Source organism: Sardina pilchardus, chromosome 14 (assembly GCF_963854185.1).
Source record: "Sardina pilchardus chromosome 14, fSarPil1.1, whole genome shotgun sequence".
NCBI classification, from domain to species: domain Eukaryota; kingdom Metazoa; phylum Chordata; class Actinopteri; order Clupeiformes; family Clupeidae; genus Sardina; species Sardina pilchardus.
In genome coordinates this window covers 18,866,819-18,884,221 of record NC_085007.1, presented here as the reverse complement: position 1 = coordinate 18,884,221, position 17,403 = coordinate 18,866,819, and the positions used below count along the sequence as shown (strand labels likewise).

General features: G+C 41.1%; 1 protein-coding gene across 5 annotated transcripts; it reads left to right on the top strand.

The window, feature by feature from the left end:
* Nucleotides 1-5: 5 nt before the first annotated feature.
* Nucleotides 6-17,119, top strand: dmtn (dematin actin binding protein). Of its 5 annotated transcripts, none has more exons than XM_062554314.1 (16): nucleotides 6-789; nucleotides 7,439-7,498; nucleotides 7,657-7,731; nucleotides 8,576-8,731; nucleotides 8,983-9,027; nucleotides 10,768-10,897; nucleotides 11,327-11,371; nucleotides 11,485-11,625; nucleotides 12,061-12,170; nucleotides 12,483-12,585; nucleotides 12,854-12,918; nucleotides 13,427-13,475; nucleotides 14,072-14,079; nucleotides 14,638-14,703; nucleotides 15,321-15,401; nucleotides 15,557-17,119. In XM_062554314.1, the coding sequence occupies exons 2-16, from the start codon at nucleotides 7,466-7,468 to the stop codon at nucleotides 15,668-15,670; spliced, it is 1,221 nt and encodes a 406-aa protein (XP_062410298.1). In that variant the 5' UTR covers nucleotides 6-789; nucleotides 7,439-7,465; the 3' UTR covers nucleotides 15,671-17,119. The 5 variants fall into 5 exon arrangements, 3 of the variants coding, with proteins under 3 accessions (XP_062410298.1, XP_062410297.1, XP_062410296.1); XM_062554313.1 differs by lacking the exon at nucleotides 6-789 and adding an exon at nucleotides 3,569-3,688; XM_062554312.1 differs by lacking the exon at nucleotides 6-789 and adding an exon at nucleotides 3,576-3,709.
* Nucleotides 17,120-17,403: the final 284 nt, after the last annotated feature.

Genomic DNA, 17,403 nt, shown 5'->3' with positions numbered 1-17,403 from the left:
TCTATAGCCTACTACCGCCCCTAGGTATGAAAAACAAATATGAACATAGACATATACAAAAGTATAGCCTACATCTTGTCTTAAGTCACGGATAGACTATGTTATGAGCATAGCCTTAAATCGCATAAAATGAACTTATCATCAGCGACAGCCTACTACAACACCTTAGGCTATTTGTAAAGAATGCCTAGCCTAAGAACGTCCTGCCACAATAATAATAATAATTAAAAAATCAACGTAGATATGCCCAGACAATACGAATGAAGAATAATTCACCTTTATCATTTCGATATAAAACCTCATCTGGCTTTCAATTAAACGATGTTCTTAAGCTATAGGCCTAGTTTCATTTATTTCCCCCCATCAGGATGTGTTCGGTTTGCCAGAACTAAGCTATAAATCCTGCTTTACCATGTTATCCTCCCCTGTTCTCGGAATGGGTCGAGCCACAAGCAAGGAGCATCAACAGGACAGAGTGGGCTACATGTCCCTGCTGTCTTTTTTTTTAACCGCCCGCTCGCCTTGAAGACCTGCGCAGCTCCAATGAGCGTCACGCACAACGCGCAGTTCATAGGAAAGCTTTCTGTATATTAGGGTTATATACATGATGTGAATTTCCGTGGATGTTACCCACATGTTCGGAAGTAGTGATTTTTCCATTCTACTGTGCTGGCAGCGGAGGACCAAGGTTTACTGAGCCTACGGTGCTTGAGGAGGTAGGCGCATGGCATCTTCACCATTGTTCAGCCTAGCTGTCATCTGTACGCAAACCTGTCAAGATGCTACAAGGTGATCGTTCTCAAATGCTAATATAAGCTATATAATACACCGCTGTTTTTATTTACGAATACGATCATTGTTGTAGGCTATGTAGCAGACCGATGTAACTAACCGGGTGAAAGCACACGAAGTGAACGATTTCTTTTTTGCTAGATGTTGGTATATTGAAGGTTATCGTGGGAAAGTTGTGGCCAGCATCCCAGGCCTGATGCTAGAATAGTACAGTCACTGGGAATTTATAGCAGCTATCTTACGGTTTCCATAGTTTTTCTCAGCAAAATATGGGGTAGGCTATGGAGTTGATAATGTTAGGATAGGCCTATATTTCTTAGCCGAGAATTAGACTGATCTATGTTATTAAAGTAAACTGTTGTTTGTCATTTGATAGGCCCATCAGTGTTCTAAGTTGGCCCATATTAACTTATTTTAATAGGCTGCTTGATGTTCTTCATAAAGGTTTAATATTAGGCCTACATTTATATGGTTGAGTGGACTCAAATCAGACAGCTTATAGCCTTAAAACTATGCCCCCCTTTGCACAAAGTTAATTCCAAAACAAAAACTGGTTGGTCTATTCGCTCTGTCCTCTAACAGGAAGCCATGTTTCCTTAACTGGAAAAAACTCTGTTTTGGTTTCAATGGTTCTAGTGTTGATGTAAAAACACTATCATTGTTGAAATAAAAGACAACAGAAATTATTATTTCAAATCAATGAGCATTTTTGTTTTACCCTTTTTGTCAAACCCTAATCATCTTAGTTGAAAGATTGCACTACTGCTTTAGATAGATAGACAGCTATCTAGATATACTTCATCCTCAAATGGAAAATATGTGTTCCAGCAGCCATAGACATAGTAGTGCCTATCGGTTTCCTATTTGTTATTTTACCGTAGGCCTATTCCCTTGCAGGTGTGAGTTTGTACAAGGGAATTGTATAAGGGAGTTCATAATATTCCCATAGGCTTGTTTGAAATGTTCCCCATTGGTATTATATTCCTCTGTTTCTCATTTCAGGGGAAAAGATGAGTTTTGGCATCCTTGAACTATGGAGCCCATGCCCCACGTCACTATACTATTGTTATATTGTAAATCCATATAGTCAAAATACTGACATCCCTGCCTCAGGACCTTCACATAGATTTGCATGGGATCAATGGGGAAACAGTTGACACAACATTATCAACATCCACATGAGTAGTTCAATTTCAAGTTCCAATTTGTCTTATCAATTAAAAAAAAAAACAATTTGATGTTGGTTTAGGCACTGTTTAGGCAACATTACCATTTCAATGTAGCACCAGATAAAATCCAAGCGATACCCATCCCTACAATTAAGGCCATAGATTCTTTTTAGATGCTAATCCTACAAAATGAAAAGTATTAATTTAAAATAATATTGGTTTTAAAGGTGGGAGAGAGGGGGTTCTGGCTGTAATCATTAAATGGCTATATTCTGGACATTGCTTAAAGGTATCCAATGTACTGTAGTTTCAGAGTTTTCACTACTGGGCTCCCCCTATTGTAGAGTATTTGTGTTTTACACAGCTGTCTTAAATGCCATTTATGGCTTGCACCCTTCCCCCTGGACATAGCACTTTTGGAGTTGTTTACAAACTGGCAAAGGTAATCTCCAAAGAGCCTTATCGACTGACAAGGTAGTATCAGACAATTTCATACAAGTAGTAGTGCAAATTGTAAAAGCAATTTGTGATTCGCTGGGTTATAGAGGAGTGATGTACGACGGGAAACTCTCTTTTACAATAACGTTTACTATATTCAAATAACTTTGAAGCTGTTATATTAAGATACAAAAAAAAACATTTGCATAGGATGTCTTTAACCGAATTTCACAGTTTACAGCTTTCCTTTTTTGATCGTATGCACCCGCACAGTACATGAGAGAAAGAACATGCCTGGCCGCTTCACTTGAACTAGCCTTACTCCATCTCAGTGTGTCAGAGTCGGAGATGTAATCAATGTCTCTCTAATCTGATTGTCCAAATCCATCTGTCTGTTTCCTGGTGAGCCTTCTGGATGTGATCCATGATCTGTCTTTAGTAGTGTGAGATGTGGTCTGTGAAGAGCTGAAAGGGATGATTCTTGGCTAAGGACAGCAGATGGGATGTGTTCAAGTACATCCAGCGAGGAGCAGCCGATAGGAAGGGTCCTGGTGGCTCGCTCTCTGTTTCCGACGGGCGTCTTGTGCCGGAACTCTTGTCACACATATGCACCAGCAGAGATCAGATGCTGGTGACTAGCTCGAACGAGCAGCATGTATGCAGTGATGCAGAAGTGTTGGCACACATACTCACATCCCACGGCTGAGCTGAGCAGAGCAGAGCAAAGCAGAGCAGGCCATGGGGAGTGCCTGTGCGTGCGTGCATGCGTCTGCTTGTTTGCGTTTACACTGGAGGAGGAGGGGGGGTCGCGATGTGCCAGCTGCTGTAACCATGAGCTACAGTATATCCATCACATACATTGTGATAGACTCTTGGCTGACTTGACCTCCATATGGGAAGTGGTAATGATAAAAAATGGGTGTGGATATGGCTTGACTCAATCGATGGTGCTAGTAGGCTTCTCCCCCACCACGTGCTTTCCCGGCAGAGGCGAGAGAGAGAGCGAGAGAGAGGTTTTGCCTGTCGGTGGCGGTGTTTTCTCCAGAGGTGCCCGGAGGATTCTGGCGAGACCAGTGTTGCCCTGGTGACGGCAGCGAGCGGCTGATTGGGCGTTGGCTGCTCTGGCGGTGCTGAGATAAGTGCATTTCAGTTGGGGTGGAGAGAGAAGGGGGTGGGGTCACACAGGAGCATGCAGAGAGAGGGAGAGCGAGAGAGACTGGCTGCAGAGTGCTGAAGAAAGATGACGGGAAGCCTGGGTCCCTCAGCATAGGATTTCCTCTTCATCTCAGGCAAGGCAGGGTGGAAAGCTGGTTTGTGTTGTTTTGTTTCTAAACTCAGTTCTTCCTGCTTCGAGATAGTGTGCTTTTCCTGCTCTCATTCTGCGGATTCCACTGGAATTTCTGTTTTTCTTGGGCTTTATTATTGTTCCATAGGCCTTAAAGCAAGCAAACTAACCAAATGATATTGTGGTTGTTTTATAGCTTAAATGTCAGGATAATAATATTTATTGATTGAATGGACATAACAAATTGCCTTAGAGTACATCAAGAACGAATAAGTGGTTAATTAAATTCAGCATACGTCAGTTGTTAACTTGAAAACAAAAATGGTGTCTTTTTGAACTGGTAGAAATTTAAGTTGTGTATAAAGCACATCATTTAGCACAGATCACAAGAGTGGTAAGTCACATGATCCTGTGCTGAATTAGGCTATTTCATATCCATGGCTCCTAATTCATAATAGTGTTTGTGTTTTCTTGTTTCTGACCTCACTAAAGCGGGCCATGTGCGATTGAGTCATTTTAGGGTGTATGTGTGTTCTTGGCTGATGTGGGCTGTGGCGGTTAGTTCATATCCTTTGGCTGTGTTCTCAGTTCTCTTCGGCCCAGCCTGTCTGGAGCTGGCATGGAGGCCTCTATTAGTGCATGAGAAGAGTGGAGTGCTACCAACCCACACAGATAACGTTGACTCATTGTTGTCATTATCATTTTTCATCAGAGAACGAGGGACAGAAAAGAACTCCAATAGAGCTAAACTGGAGACAGCCAATGCATGTTTCTTTTTTTTTTTTTTTTTGAGGGGTGTGTGTTTTAGTCGTTGAATATTTGATTGGAGGTTTCATTTTGAAGTCAATTCTACAGCCGAAAGAACAGAAAATGTAATGTAAGAATTGAGATGTTGCATCAGTAAACATGCATACCAGTGACTATGTAATAAGCTTGTGTAATAATCTTGTAATCATAATTGTAGTTGAAGTTTAGTCTTAGACCATGATTTGTGATTCCCAACAGTCATGTCTACTCTATGCATTTTCATAATTCATTGCAGCTGTTTTGGTATTGATTTCATGGTTTATTTAAGTGTATATTTCTTTTCCACTGCATAATGTAGTATAGATGATAATGCATGTGGAAAATACACAACACACATCCCATACACATGCAAAAGAAGACCTAAAACAGGTCATTAAGATACACAGACTGCACAGTCATTTTGGAATATTACATTTCTCTGAGCACAAAAGCACTTGCCAACAAAATCGTCAGATTGCTCTCCCATCTCCTTTGCCAAAATAACATATTTGGTCTTTTCAGAATTGTTTCAATATACCTCATTGTTCATTCTGAATACCCTTGTCTTATATCATGTTTAGAATCTAGACAATGGTTGACAAAATAACTGAATGCACATCCACTTGAAGCATTGAGGAAATTTGGAGCTTTCACTTGGTCTCAGAGCTGTGAATGATGATAGGCCTGCCCTATTCATTCAGCCTTCCCATCTTACTCATGCGTGGGCTGTAGGCCTGTGTGTTTGTGTGGAGGACCGACCTCACATTTTCACATCCAATCTGAGTCACTCCTACGCTCCCTCTCAGACTGTTTGATGCTTACTTGCTACGACATCAAGACCGGCTTAAAAGTTTGAAAAGTCTGTGTTACCGAATTAAATTCAATCATGATCGCAAATCCATAAATCACACTTGTAATCCAGCATTGACAAGTTCATTATCAGCCTTTGAGACAACCTCATTCCCAGATTACACCCTTAAATACTGTTCAGCTCCTGTGGGGGCTGTCTCGGGATGGCTTCAAATTGAACTTGAATTGGAGGCTGTCAGATGCAGATGGGACCCCTCTCTGCTAATGACATTGGTTTTGTCCGTAGTGCTGGTTATAAATCACGTCAAAGGGACGGCGGTGGGGATGGTTAGTTGCCCTTCATGGCTCAGCGAATCCGACCCATACTGAGCACCAGTTTCCATAACCTGCTGTGACATCTCGCTGTGACAGCTTGGCTATAAAGAAAATAGCTATTAGCTGTTGTGCTGTTCATTCTCTTAGCAATGAACATTTTCGTAAATTAACTGTGGAATTAAATACTGCCATGCTGTGTAGAAATTTCAGAGAGCTTATGAATTTCATAAAATGGAATTTCAAAGGCAGGAATCCCGCTGGGGTTGCCTATCCTGTGTCTTGTGTTGAACAATGTTTTTCTTGCGGGCCTTGTTAAATTCCTTTAAGGAACTATAGTACAACATCACAAGGGGAGGAAGTAAAAGCATCACCATTAGCCAGTGGCCCACAAAAGTAAGAGTCGGCTGAATTTGTAATTTAGACCTGGTGTGTGTACACAGAGCATCTTTGTCTCTCTCTCTCTGTCTGGAAGGAAATGTATTCATTGGGCCTTGGGCTTCCAGGCATTTGTTTTTGGCTAGGCTTAATGAATGTACTCCAGTCATAAAATATTCAGGATGCCGGCTTCCTGATTCATATGTGAATCCGAAATTAGCAGTCTCTAATCAGAGGCAGATAATGGAAGATTGTGGCCCTTTTTTCTGAGATCTGTAATGGGCCTTTTTTCACAAGAAGACATTTCTTAGAAAGTATTGTTCTTGTTTTAGTGCCACAGGACAGGAATCGGAGATGAAACTTAAAACACATCCCCAAGTGGTCTTCCTGAGGAGCTCAGGGTTCAGGCCAGGGGCAGAGCAATGGCAGAGGGAGGTGTTCGCCATGCCGCGTCATGGATCCAAATTAGACTGAGAAGGGAATTAACTCTCGCATCTCAAGATGAATGTGAGTGGTGGGGCAAATGACCACGCAGTGTCCCGTCCCCTGGGTCAGTTTCAGTGATGAGATGGGACGTCCTAACCTCCTATAAGCGGCTCGTTTAAGTCAGGCTTCAGCCTCTCACTCTAATTTACGTACAGCCGGTGAATGTGAGCGAAGGGCAAGAAACCACGGCAAGAAATGCTTTCAGTACAATCACCTCTTTTTTCCCACTTAGCAGACGTGCGTCCTGAGTGGTTTGCAGAAGAGGAAGCCCTATCAAGCATTAGCACCATTAAACCAGGCCAGTGTTTGCTTATGTGGTCGACTATCTTATTGGTGCATTTGTTGGCCAGTGCCAAAACATGCTGTGATTGCATTAAAATACAATTCGCTGGTGGTTAAATGACTTCTAATGGCAGCAGACGATAATAATTGGAAGCGGAATAGCAGCATGTGTTCTCAAAGCCCACCGCGGTAGAGGTGATGGTTTTAGTCACCATAGAGCGGGATCGAGTGAGTCCCTGTGGTGGATGGAGCAGCGGTGGTTGTATGAGCAGCTTAGGCTCAATCATCATGCTCCCCTCTGGATCCATATCAAATACAGCCTAGTAATCCTGTGGGGATTTATTGATCGCCTTTGATATCAGAGGGAATGTTAAATCGGCCCAGTAGGGGGCCGTAATTAGATGTGTCTGTGCCATAAAGGCGGGAGTCTTTATCCAGGGTGTTACAGTTGTACCTTTCACACTGGGTTGTTTTGAAAAATAAAAAATGTAAAAGTGTTTCAAGACAATTGACTGCTCTGTGCCTGTATGAGTATTTGAAAGGGTCAGTGTTATTGAATCTCAATAAATCCTGTGACCTCAGTTATCTCCTTTGCAATTCACATAAATGGACCATGTGCCACTTTTCCCCATTCAACTGTGATCTTTACTACTAGAAGTGCTTTAAACAATATCATTTCTCCTTTTGAATTTCATTGCAGTGATATTGGGTGTCATCAACAAGGTGAATGATTTCAAGCTGTTTTTCCGTCATGCAAAAGGTTAATAATCTCTTTCCAACCCTCTCATTTCTCCACATATTTTTTAGTCATTGATTCATTCTTTAATCTTAAATCTCATTTAATTGATTTTGTTCAGATTTAGTAGCTATGTAGGATGAACTTTCACCTTTTGACCCTGTCATCTATCTTATTTCCAGACGGCAACTGCCCCATGCAGTGTGTCCTCTTCGCGAGGTCCTAGTGCCCCTGGATCCCCAGCCACATCAATTGTGGTAAGATGAACTTTCTAATATCAAAATCTTTGTTCAAAAATAATGTCTGAAAATGTTTCAATGCCCTTACTCAACATGTGTTACTCAGGTTAAACACTATCCCTTGTAATAAGGCCCCTTTTCAGAGTTTTTTAGCCTGTGCCTTTGCAAATGATAACAGATTCCTCTGTTATCTGACAGGGGACATGCATTCACCCCACCGATTCTTAGGAAGTAGGTAGCCTTTAAAAAAGAAAAACTGTCTTGAAGTGAAGATATCACTGAAGGCTTTGGATCGTCTTTTTCTATCACTTCCTCAGTTTCCGACAGCCAAAGAAATGTCTTTGTTCAACATTTTCTGTAGTCATCTATCAGTCAGCCAGTCTTCTATCTGGCTTATTTTTTGCACTAATGTTCTTCAATGTATTATTCATGTAAATGAAAAGAATGGCCATATACAGTTCTTTTTGTAGTCTGGATAAATGTTCAGCCCACATAATGTTTGAACTGACAGGAATGTAGGCAGCGATGAGTAAATTGTCTGACACCATTGTCCTGCTGGAAAAAGGATTGGAAAAGGGTTGTTGGCAGCTCCCATTGCTTTGGGTATAAACAGTTTTTTGAAACTCCAGTAAACATATTTGTGTTGCCCCTAAAACATTATAATCTTGTAGTTAGCTCAGAAGCATGCCTAATGATAGGCATAGACATTTTATGGTTTTACTATCTCGATTTTTTTTGGAGTTGAGAATTGACATTGTTACTGCCTCAGTAATATCTATTAATCTTTATGATGATATATTGATATACTGTATGCTTTTAATATATTGGTGGTCTTTCTTTTTTATTTTTCATATGTATCTAGGCACGGATGGACAACCAGGTTATTGGTTACAAGGACTTGGCTGCCATTCCCAAGGACAAAGCCATTCTGGAGGTGGAGAGGCCAGACCTGATGGTGTACGAGCCCCACTTTAACATTTCCTCCCTGAGCAGAACGGCCCTCTGCAGAAGCCGTGAGGTCAGTGTCCTTGAAAACAAACTCTTGCGGGTCCTCTCAAGTGCTTTGTGTAACATGTATTGTTTTCAAACACGTTGATTGTTCTAGTAGAATATTATTATTATTAGAAAGGTGGGTGTGCTGCTTTTCTTAGAACACAGGATGTGCAGTTGTGTGAAGATCAAAGTGCTTTATTGTTTGCTGTGGTTTGGTGTTTCATCATTTCACACCATGACTGCTGAAAGGTTCATGGGACTCTCTCCTGCTTTTAGAGGTCGATGTCACCACACTCCATCTCCCCACCGCCATCTCCTGAGGTAAGGCATGTCTCCTTGTTTTAACTGTCATGGAGCCGATATGAAATATGAAAATTAGCCTATGAAATAAGCAAATGAGGAATGCAAAGACAAAATGACATCTTTCCTCTCCTTGCCTCATTTCTAGAGATGGGTAATGAAGATGTATTTGAATCCGTTTGAAAAGTTATGTGTTTTTGAAAGATTCAGCTAATAATCTGTAATTTCATTTGAGCCATGTGTTATTGCCTGCACATCCACGTAGCACAGTTTCAGTCTTATAAATCACAAGTAATGATTGCATCTCATCTCGCTGAGAGGGGCATACATCAGCAGGGGTATAGCAGCACGTCTGAACTGCTGCTTACTGCGGTAATGCACACTCTTGGGTATCAGGGCTCAAACTAAAACGTGTAGCCTACTTTGCTTCTGCAGAAAATACTATATTGATATACAATGCCATTCAAAAGTTTGTGGAAAGAATCTTTGGCCATTAAAACAATGCCAGATCAACCAGAAATACAGTGTACCGTAATTTCCTGACTATTAGCCGCGGCTTATACATTTATTTTGCAACATTTCTTCCACTATGAGGTTGATACAGGGAGGCAGTTAATATGGTGTCAATATGGTTTTGTTGCTTTTAACTTGCATAAAACACTGCCGGCTTATACACAATGCGGCTTATATGCGGGAAATTACTGTAGACATAAATGTTGTAAATGTTGTGGCTGGAAATGGCTTCAATTTCAATGCAACATCCTCATCAGTATGCCAAGGTCCATAGTAACCATCCATCCTTTATTCCAACGAGACATTCTGTTAGCTGATTTCAAATGGCTAACTGATCATTACAGAACCTCTTTGCAATCAAATAGAGCTGAAAGCTGCCCTGATTAAAGAAGCAATGCAACTGTCCTTCATGAGAGATGAATTGAGTATCTGGAGCATCGGCTATTGTGGGTTCAATTGGAGACACAAAATGGCGAGAATTAAATGTTTCACTGTAATGTTATTCCCAGAATAATCTGAGGCTATTCCTTGTAAAACATGGCCGAGAAACTGAAGATCTCATACAATGCACTGCATCTCATCATAGAGAAGCACAAACTGGCTTTAACCGGAATAGTAAGAGTAATAGCTCCCAGAGCACTACTTTGGAAGAGTGCAAACACATTAGGGTGTCTAGCAAAAGAAAACACACAAGGCAATAAAAACACACACAGATGCCCAAGCAAGCCTAGTAAAAATGTGTTCAGATCACAAAGAAGAATATTTGTGAGTCGCCAACCAACTGCCAAAGCAGTGTTTGACTTCATCTGTGAAGCATGGTGGAAGGGAATGTGACGGTCTGAGAGAACTTTGATGGGAAATGTGGGACATTTTTACAGTATAAAGCCTATCACTCCAGTTTGCCCTGATATGCCACACCCTGTGGACAGTGCTTGATTGGAGCCAATTTCTTCCAAAAGAGTATAGAGACCCAAAGCACAACTCTTTGTGATTTACCTCTCACTCTTGCTTAGTTCTTGCTTGCGATGTATAGTTCTAGACTATGACTTACAAACAGTAGGTAAATGACGGAGAAGATCAGTAAGTTAGGACATGAAAGTGATCATTAAGGCTAGTAGACATTTCTGAAAAATAAGATATTGATGTGGGATAATTCAGCCTCTCATCAAAGCGAGGGAGATGTGAGATTGACTTTGACCCAGGTTGTGAGAGTAATCCACCCTGTCCTGCACTCTCCTCGGCCCCCAGATGGTCTGCAGGGATCAGAAGGAGTGGCCAGAGCAGGACTCTCCCGGAGGCTCCAACATGGGCTCCACCACACAGCTGCGGAAGATCAGCACCTCATCGCGGGCCGGCCTACAGCACTTTCACAGGCCAGGTGAGTCACCAACCAGCAGAACACCTCACAGGAGTGGAACGGACATTCATTCAGATGCATTCTCTATTTGAACGTTTTTTTTATTATTACATGTATTATTGCTGTACTAAATTAGACCTAAATTTACCTGAACACTTGCACCTAGTTTGAATCAATAGATTATAATGTTATTTAGAGTGGGAGACGTTCAAATGTGCTCTGCTAAGTCAGAGACTGTTTACAGTGGAAGGAGAGGAAGTGTTTGCATCTTAAAGCCAATGAAGGCTGCAGATACTTTCTGCTGTGAATATTTGAAACATGTGTAGTAACAAATCATAATATAATATCAATATATTAGGTCTAAATTGTGTCATCATTCCCCTTGTGCTATGTATATTGAATGTTACAGTTGCTGTGGTTAATGCGTGTTGATTTGTTTGCTTTTTTCAGATAATGGAACCAACATTTATAAAAAGCCTCCCATTTATAAACACGGTAATTCACACATATTTTGAACTAAATAAGCACACCTGTGTATTTATTGACTTATTATGAAAACCTACAGCATATTAGTCTTTCTTTGACTCTTCACTTTTTTCTATCTTTAGATTCTACATCAGAAAATAACACCCCAGGGGACAACATAATCAAGTCCTCCAAATTCCCAGCGGCGCAGCCTCCTGATCCCAACGTGCCCTCCAAGATTGAAACCGAGTACTGGCCTTGTCCACCCTCATTGGCTACCATGGGTACAACCTGCTTTCATTTCTATGGTCATCACACTGGCGTTACTATAGGGAGTGCAAAGGGGACATTCACACCTGTGCCCAGGGGAACGAGGGGCCTGTGTCGAGCGGGCATGTTTTACGTAGCCCCGAATATAACTTTAAGTAGACCGACAAAGCTTATTGTTTCATAATGTAGCTAAACATTTCTCTCTCTCTCATTTTCTCTCTATCTCTTTCTCTCTCTCTTTCTCTCTTTCTCTATCTCTCTCTTTCTCATACCCTCACGTGGTGCTGAGTAGATGTTGTCCTCTTATATAATTCAGTTTCCTTGTGTTTATCTTGAAAAGATTACACAGGAAACTAGCCCGACGTCCGCTGGTCAGAGCATGGCGAATATCCTCGTACCCATGACGGCATGGTTTATAATCATCTGTCACTCCTCTCTTCTCCCTGCAGAGATCGAATGGAGGAGGAAGGCAGAAGCGGAGGGCCGAGTGGAGGAAGACGATGAATTCGAAGACCTGACTGAGGAAGCCAGGCGGCTTCAAGAGCAGGAGCTTAACAAGGTAAGAGGGGCCCGCGCTGCGCCGCGGAACATTATGTGCCCCATCAATCATGGCGCTGCCGCGTGTATGGCATCTCGTCAGCCCCCGAAGACCGCAGCCAGCGCTGAATGGGATTCTATTGTACCGATGCCCTTGCCAGAGTGTCTGGACAGGCGTGGTGTCTCTGCACCACCAGCGAGTGGCACGGCGCAGGATTTAGTGGTTTCGGCTAAATGGACTGTTTCACCGTGCGGATGGCGCATCTGGCCGCCCGAGCCAAGGCACCGCTAATGGACTTTCTGTAATCACACTCAGGGTTGTTTTGTCTTCCAGATCCAGTCCAACTTGGGCAAATTGATTCTGAAGGAGGAAATGGAGAAATCAGAGTTCCGCAGGAAAACACGCTCACTCCCAGATAGGACACACATGCACTTAGGTGAGGGGTTCATGATATTGTGTGTGTGTGTGTGTGTGTGTGTGTGTGTGTGTGTGTGTGTGACTCAGAACACGTGGTAATTGACTCCAAAATAAATGTGTTTCCCTGTCTGAGTACTAAACATAAATAGTGCCTATTTCATATGTTCATGTTTCAACATACCCATCATACATACAATTTGGGACCCATATGCACTCAGACACATATATTGTGTGTGCATGATTGATAGTATGGTTGTTTATGGATGATTATCTATCTTTTCTCACAGGATCCTCCACTAGTACCTCAAAATCCACCTCTTTACCAGCCTGCAGTCGATCAGGCCTCACCAGGGTAAGATTGTGTGGCAGACACACTACCACTGGTACTCATTCATACTGAGTTTATAACTTCTTCTATGCTACCTGTGAAATTAACATCTAATGTAGAATAGAAAATATTAGAACTTGAGGTATGTAGTAGGTCCATCTCTAGTAATGGATTATGGTCAACCTCTATTAATTGATTAATCACTAATACACTACACATATTTATATTTAATTTATATTACTCTAAACTACCTTCTGTAAACCAACTGTATACTACTGTCTTCCTCATACACTGCACTGTATTTCTTGTCCTGTCTATGCACCACCTGTCTATGCTTTGTGTATCACATTGCACTGCTTTTTGCACTTTAAGTTAGATGCAAGCTGCATTTCATTGTCTTTCTACTTGTACTCTGCACAATGACAATAAAGTTGAATCTGACCTAATCGAATCTATTAGCTGCAGATTAGTGCTTTATATTTGCGTACTTTAATCAACCAGTTTATCTAATGTTATGTGTGTCTGTCCTCAGCTGCAGTCTGCAGACTTTCCATCATCAGACGGAGACCAGACAAGGCCAGGTACGTAGTATGTTGTAAAGATTTTATATAAAGGTGATTATCCCATCGAAATAGGTTTGTTTGTTGTCATAAAAATTGGATCCAGTATGATCATCTGTGGTCCATAATGCATAAATTGGACATTAGTTGCAAGTTGAAATTTGCATATTTTTTAACAAATCCAATTGTTGTAAATAGTAGTGCCTGGTTGTGTGTCCAATTTTGTGATCCAGATCAAAATCCCAGGAAAAATCTTTTACAGCACCTTATCACCTAACATATTGTCAAATTAATCAGTTAGCGAGCTGGCCTTTGTCAGTATCAGCTGTGCTGTTGAGGGTGTTTACAAGTTTGGTTGGCTTAGTGCTCCTTACTTAAACACCTTCCTACTTTCTAAAGTCTTTAGCTATTAGGGATTTATACTGCCATCTCATAGCTCTCATAAATTAAATTACTATAAACAAGCTATAGGTAGCAACTGGTTCTATTATACGATGGTATGTGTTGACAACTAATCACCCGTGTCGTGTTATTTGAGTCATCCCGTGTCCTTTGTTTGCTGGAGGCATTTCTTCCACTTTCTACACTCTTACATTCTCTCTTTTCCTGTTCTGCAGGAGTACAGGTAAGCTTGTTTCATTTGTGTGTGTGTGTGTGTGTGTGTGTGTGTGTGTGTGTGTGTGTGTGTGTGTGTGTGTGTGTGTGTGTGTGTGTGTATAGAAATGTTTTGGACATGGCTGCACGTGCACCGACTTAACACTCAGTCTTACTGTCTGTTGCTATCCTTAGTAGCCATAATGTTCTCACATTAACACACATTTCACTCTTCTCTTCGGCTAAAATCCAAACAGAGTAGCTATGCTGCGAGAATAGAAATGGGCTTTATATTATTTTGGCAGCATATTTGCCTGATTGGATTATTGCCTTTGTCTCAGTGACACAGTCTGGCAGTGATTGGCTATGTTCATTAAAGAATGTTCTCATTTTACCATCAGAACAAATGCGCTCTGATGCTTTGCTGTATGGAAGATAATTGCTTTAAATGTTTTCATTTATTTTTGCATTGCAAAAACAAGCTATGCCACAGATCTCATTGAGGGGGGGGGGGGGGGGGTTGAAATGATTGTTTATGCCAGTCTCTTCTGTTTGAGGGAATATCTGGGACTTTGTGGTATCTTTTTAGAATGGAGATACACAAAGAGGGAGAATGGACAGAGGAAACTCACTGCCTAGTATTCTGGAACAGAAGGTGAGGGGTGTGGATTGTCTTCAACATATACACTGTGTATATGCCCCATGTACTGCTGAGCGCCTCCAAAGTTTTCTCCAGAGCCGCTGTGCCATGCAATCTTAACAATGCTCACCCTTGACTTATTGCTATTAGCTGACTGAATATGCACCCCAATGCCCATCTACGTTCTACTGCCCTCTTGACTCCTGTGTCTGATAGAGGAGCTGAGAGGTGCCAGTAGAACTAAGAATGGCAGAGCTTTGCTCTGATATAATGGGGGTAAGAGAAGACTTTGGAGGCTGCGTCTCCCTTATCAAGCAATGCGTTTTTTTGAAAACTTTGCTGAGCATGTTGTTCCTCTCCCCCCGGACTGTCTATGATCACAAGTAGGCCTGCCTTTAAACATGGAAATGCTGTTTCCCCCTGCCGTAGTTTTGCGTGGAGCATTCATCCCCTTTAGTCTCATCTCCTTCACTGTAATGACCTCTTTCCTGTCACTCTGCGGCTGTGAGTCATACTGACCAGTGGCCAGTCATGACTGTGTTGAGGGCCCCACGTGGAGTCTTTTTTTCTGGAGTGATTGTGTGATGAAACTAGCATGTTGACACGTGATAGCTGTGCTAACTTGTCTGCAGGTCTACCCATATGAGATGCTCATCGTGACCCATAGAGGGCGCAGCAAGCTCCCACCAGGTGTTGACCGAACTAGACTGGAGGTAAAACTGTAAAAAATAGGATGACATTTATTTTGTTAGCAAAAACACCTCCATCTCTTGAGGAATGAAAGACTAATTGATTGAATAGGTTGATCAGTTAGATTGGTTTATACCAGACGACTGCATCTTATATGAATCTGCTTGTCCCCAAACAGAGACACCTCTCTCCAGAAGAGTTCCACGAGCTGTTTGGAATGGCTATCACAGAGTTTGATCGCCTGTCATTGTGGAAACGCAACGACCTGAAGAAGAGAGTGTCACTTTTCTAACGTTTGGTGACACACTCAGACTTTGGACCTTTGGATGCACTTATTTGGATGCAAATAATGTCGATCAACTAAAGAGTTCCATTGAAAAATGCAGGAAGAGACCTACATTCACATATATACCAAATAGAGCCATATCATATCTGAAAGCTATACGTCAATACTTCCTTTCAAGCTACAGAATCCACGCTGGTCCTATCACCAATCAAAGCTAACGCCTCCTGTGTGTTGTCCTGTTCTCAGTAAGGTCCACAGTAAGGGCTTTGTGTTAGTGAGCTATTAATTTGAACATAGCATGGTCTACAGTATACACACCCAAGTGTCGTCTCATGATTCTGCATAAAGTTAGTCATAACTGTTTGCGTAGTTCCAAACTCTTATGATTAAGAGCACTGTAAAGAGCTCTTGATGAAGATAATTGGCATTACCGACCAGGCCTTGACTGAAACATGAAGTCACATTTAGCCACCTATGGAAAATATTGATTTGAGAGTCCTTTTAATTGCCTTAGATCACTACATATTTATAGAGGCAAATACTGAATGCTTTTCAGAGCAAATCTCAAAGTGCCCATTAAAATGTTAAAATTATATACAGATATGCAAGACCATCACCCCAATTTTCTCATGTCACTCTAGACGTCCACTCCATAGTGTCATAACCTGTGTTCTATTTATTGTGGTGTCTGAAACACTGTTGTAAAATTATGGAAAAAAATATTTATTTGCTTTACTGTTATTTTTACCTTGAATATAGCCTATACACTGTCTGTTGAAACACTTTACACGTTACCTTGTAGTCTAACCACAGTTTGACAAAGTTTCATTACAGTGATTAAAAACTGTTTAAATGATTTATTAGATAATTTAAATATACAGTGTAATAGAAAGAAAAATCAATATAAAGTATGCAGAACTGTTCATTTTCACAATAGGACATTGAAAACACATTTTCAAATTCTATCCTCAATGGAAATCAGGAAAAGCTACTTCTCTGAATGATAAAACAAAATGTCTGCTTAAATATGTCCCAAGCTCATTGAAAGTTGTTGACATATGGAATGTAGGACAAGAATACATTAGAACAACCTGTAGTTCTACCTTTTGAAACACCCTTGTAGTGTTACCATATAGTTTTCTATCTAGTTCTTTGTTTAATTTTTAGTAACATTTATGTTTATTTCCCTCTGAAAAATCCTTTTTAAAAATCCATCACATTTCTTGCCTGCATCCTTTACTGGGTACAGAATATGGATGTAATAAATATTGTTGACTGCCACCAAATTCATGTACTGTACATCCATGCTGCTGCAATGTTGTTTTTCATTTTATGTATATGACACCTCACCATGACATGTGATTATGACTAGTTACAGCTCATGTCATTTGTTTTTAATGTTAATTCAGCAGCATCATTGAGTAAAGATGAATAAAGACGTTTCAGTGCACTGACCTTTACCTGAAAAGCTGTTTATTTCAAAAACAACAAAAAAGAGTAATTACTGAGTTAAAGTGCCCAAGCTTCTCAATGTCTCTGATGTGAATGAAGTGTTAGAATTTTACTTTGCCATTGTTGAGTGATTTTCATGTGGATGTAAATATTGCCCTGCGTTAGTCACACTTCCTCACAAATGACCATCCTGTGTTATCAAAAGATGACTTGTCATGTGCTTTTCATTTCATGTGCTTTTCATTTCAGTTGAGCAATGAGGAAGGAGGAAAATCCTTCATAGAGAT

Bases quoted from the DNA above. Each gene is read 5' to 3' on its own strand.
- dmtn (XM_062554314.1), top strand. From the start codon at position 7,466: ATGATTTCAAGCTGTTTTTCCGTCATGCAAAAG. The intron at 9,028-10,767 runs GTAAGGCATGTC...CTCGGCCCCCAG, and splicing joins CCCCACCGCCATCTCCTGAG to ATGGTCTGCAGGGATCAGAA. The intron at 14,704-15,320 runs GTGAGGGGTGTG...ACTTGTCTGCAG, and splicing joins CTAGTATTCTGGAACAGAAG to GTCTACCCATATGAGATGCT.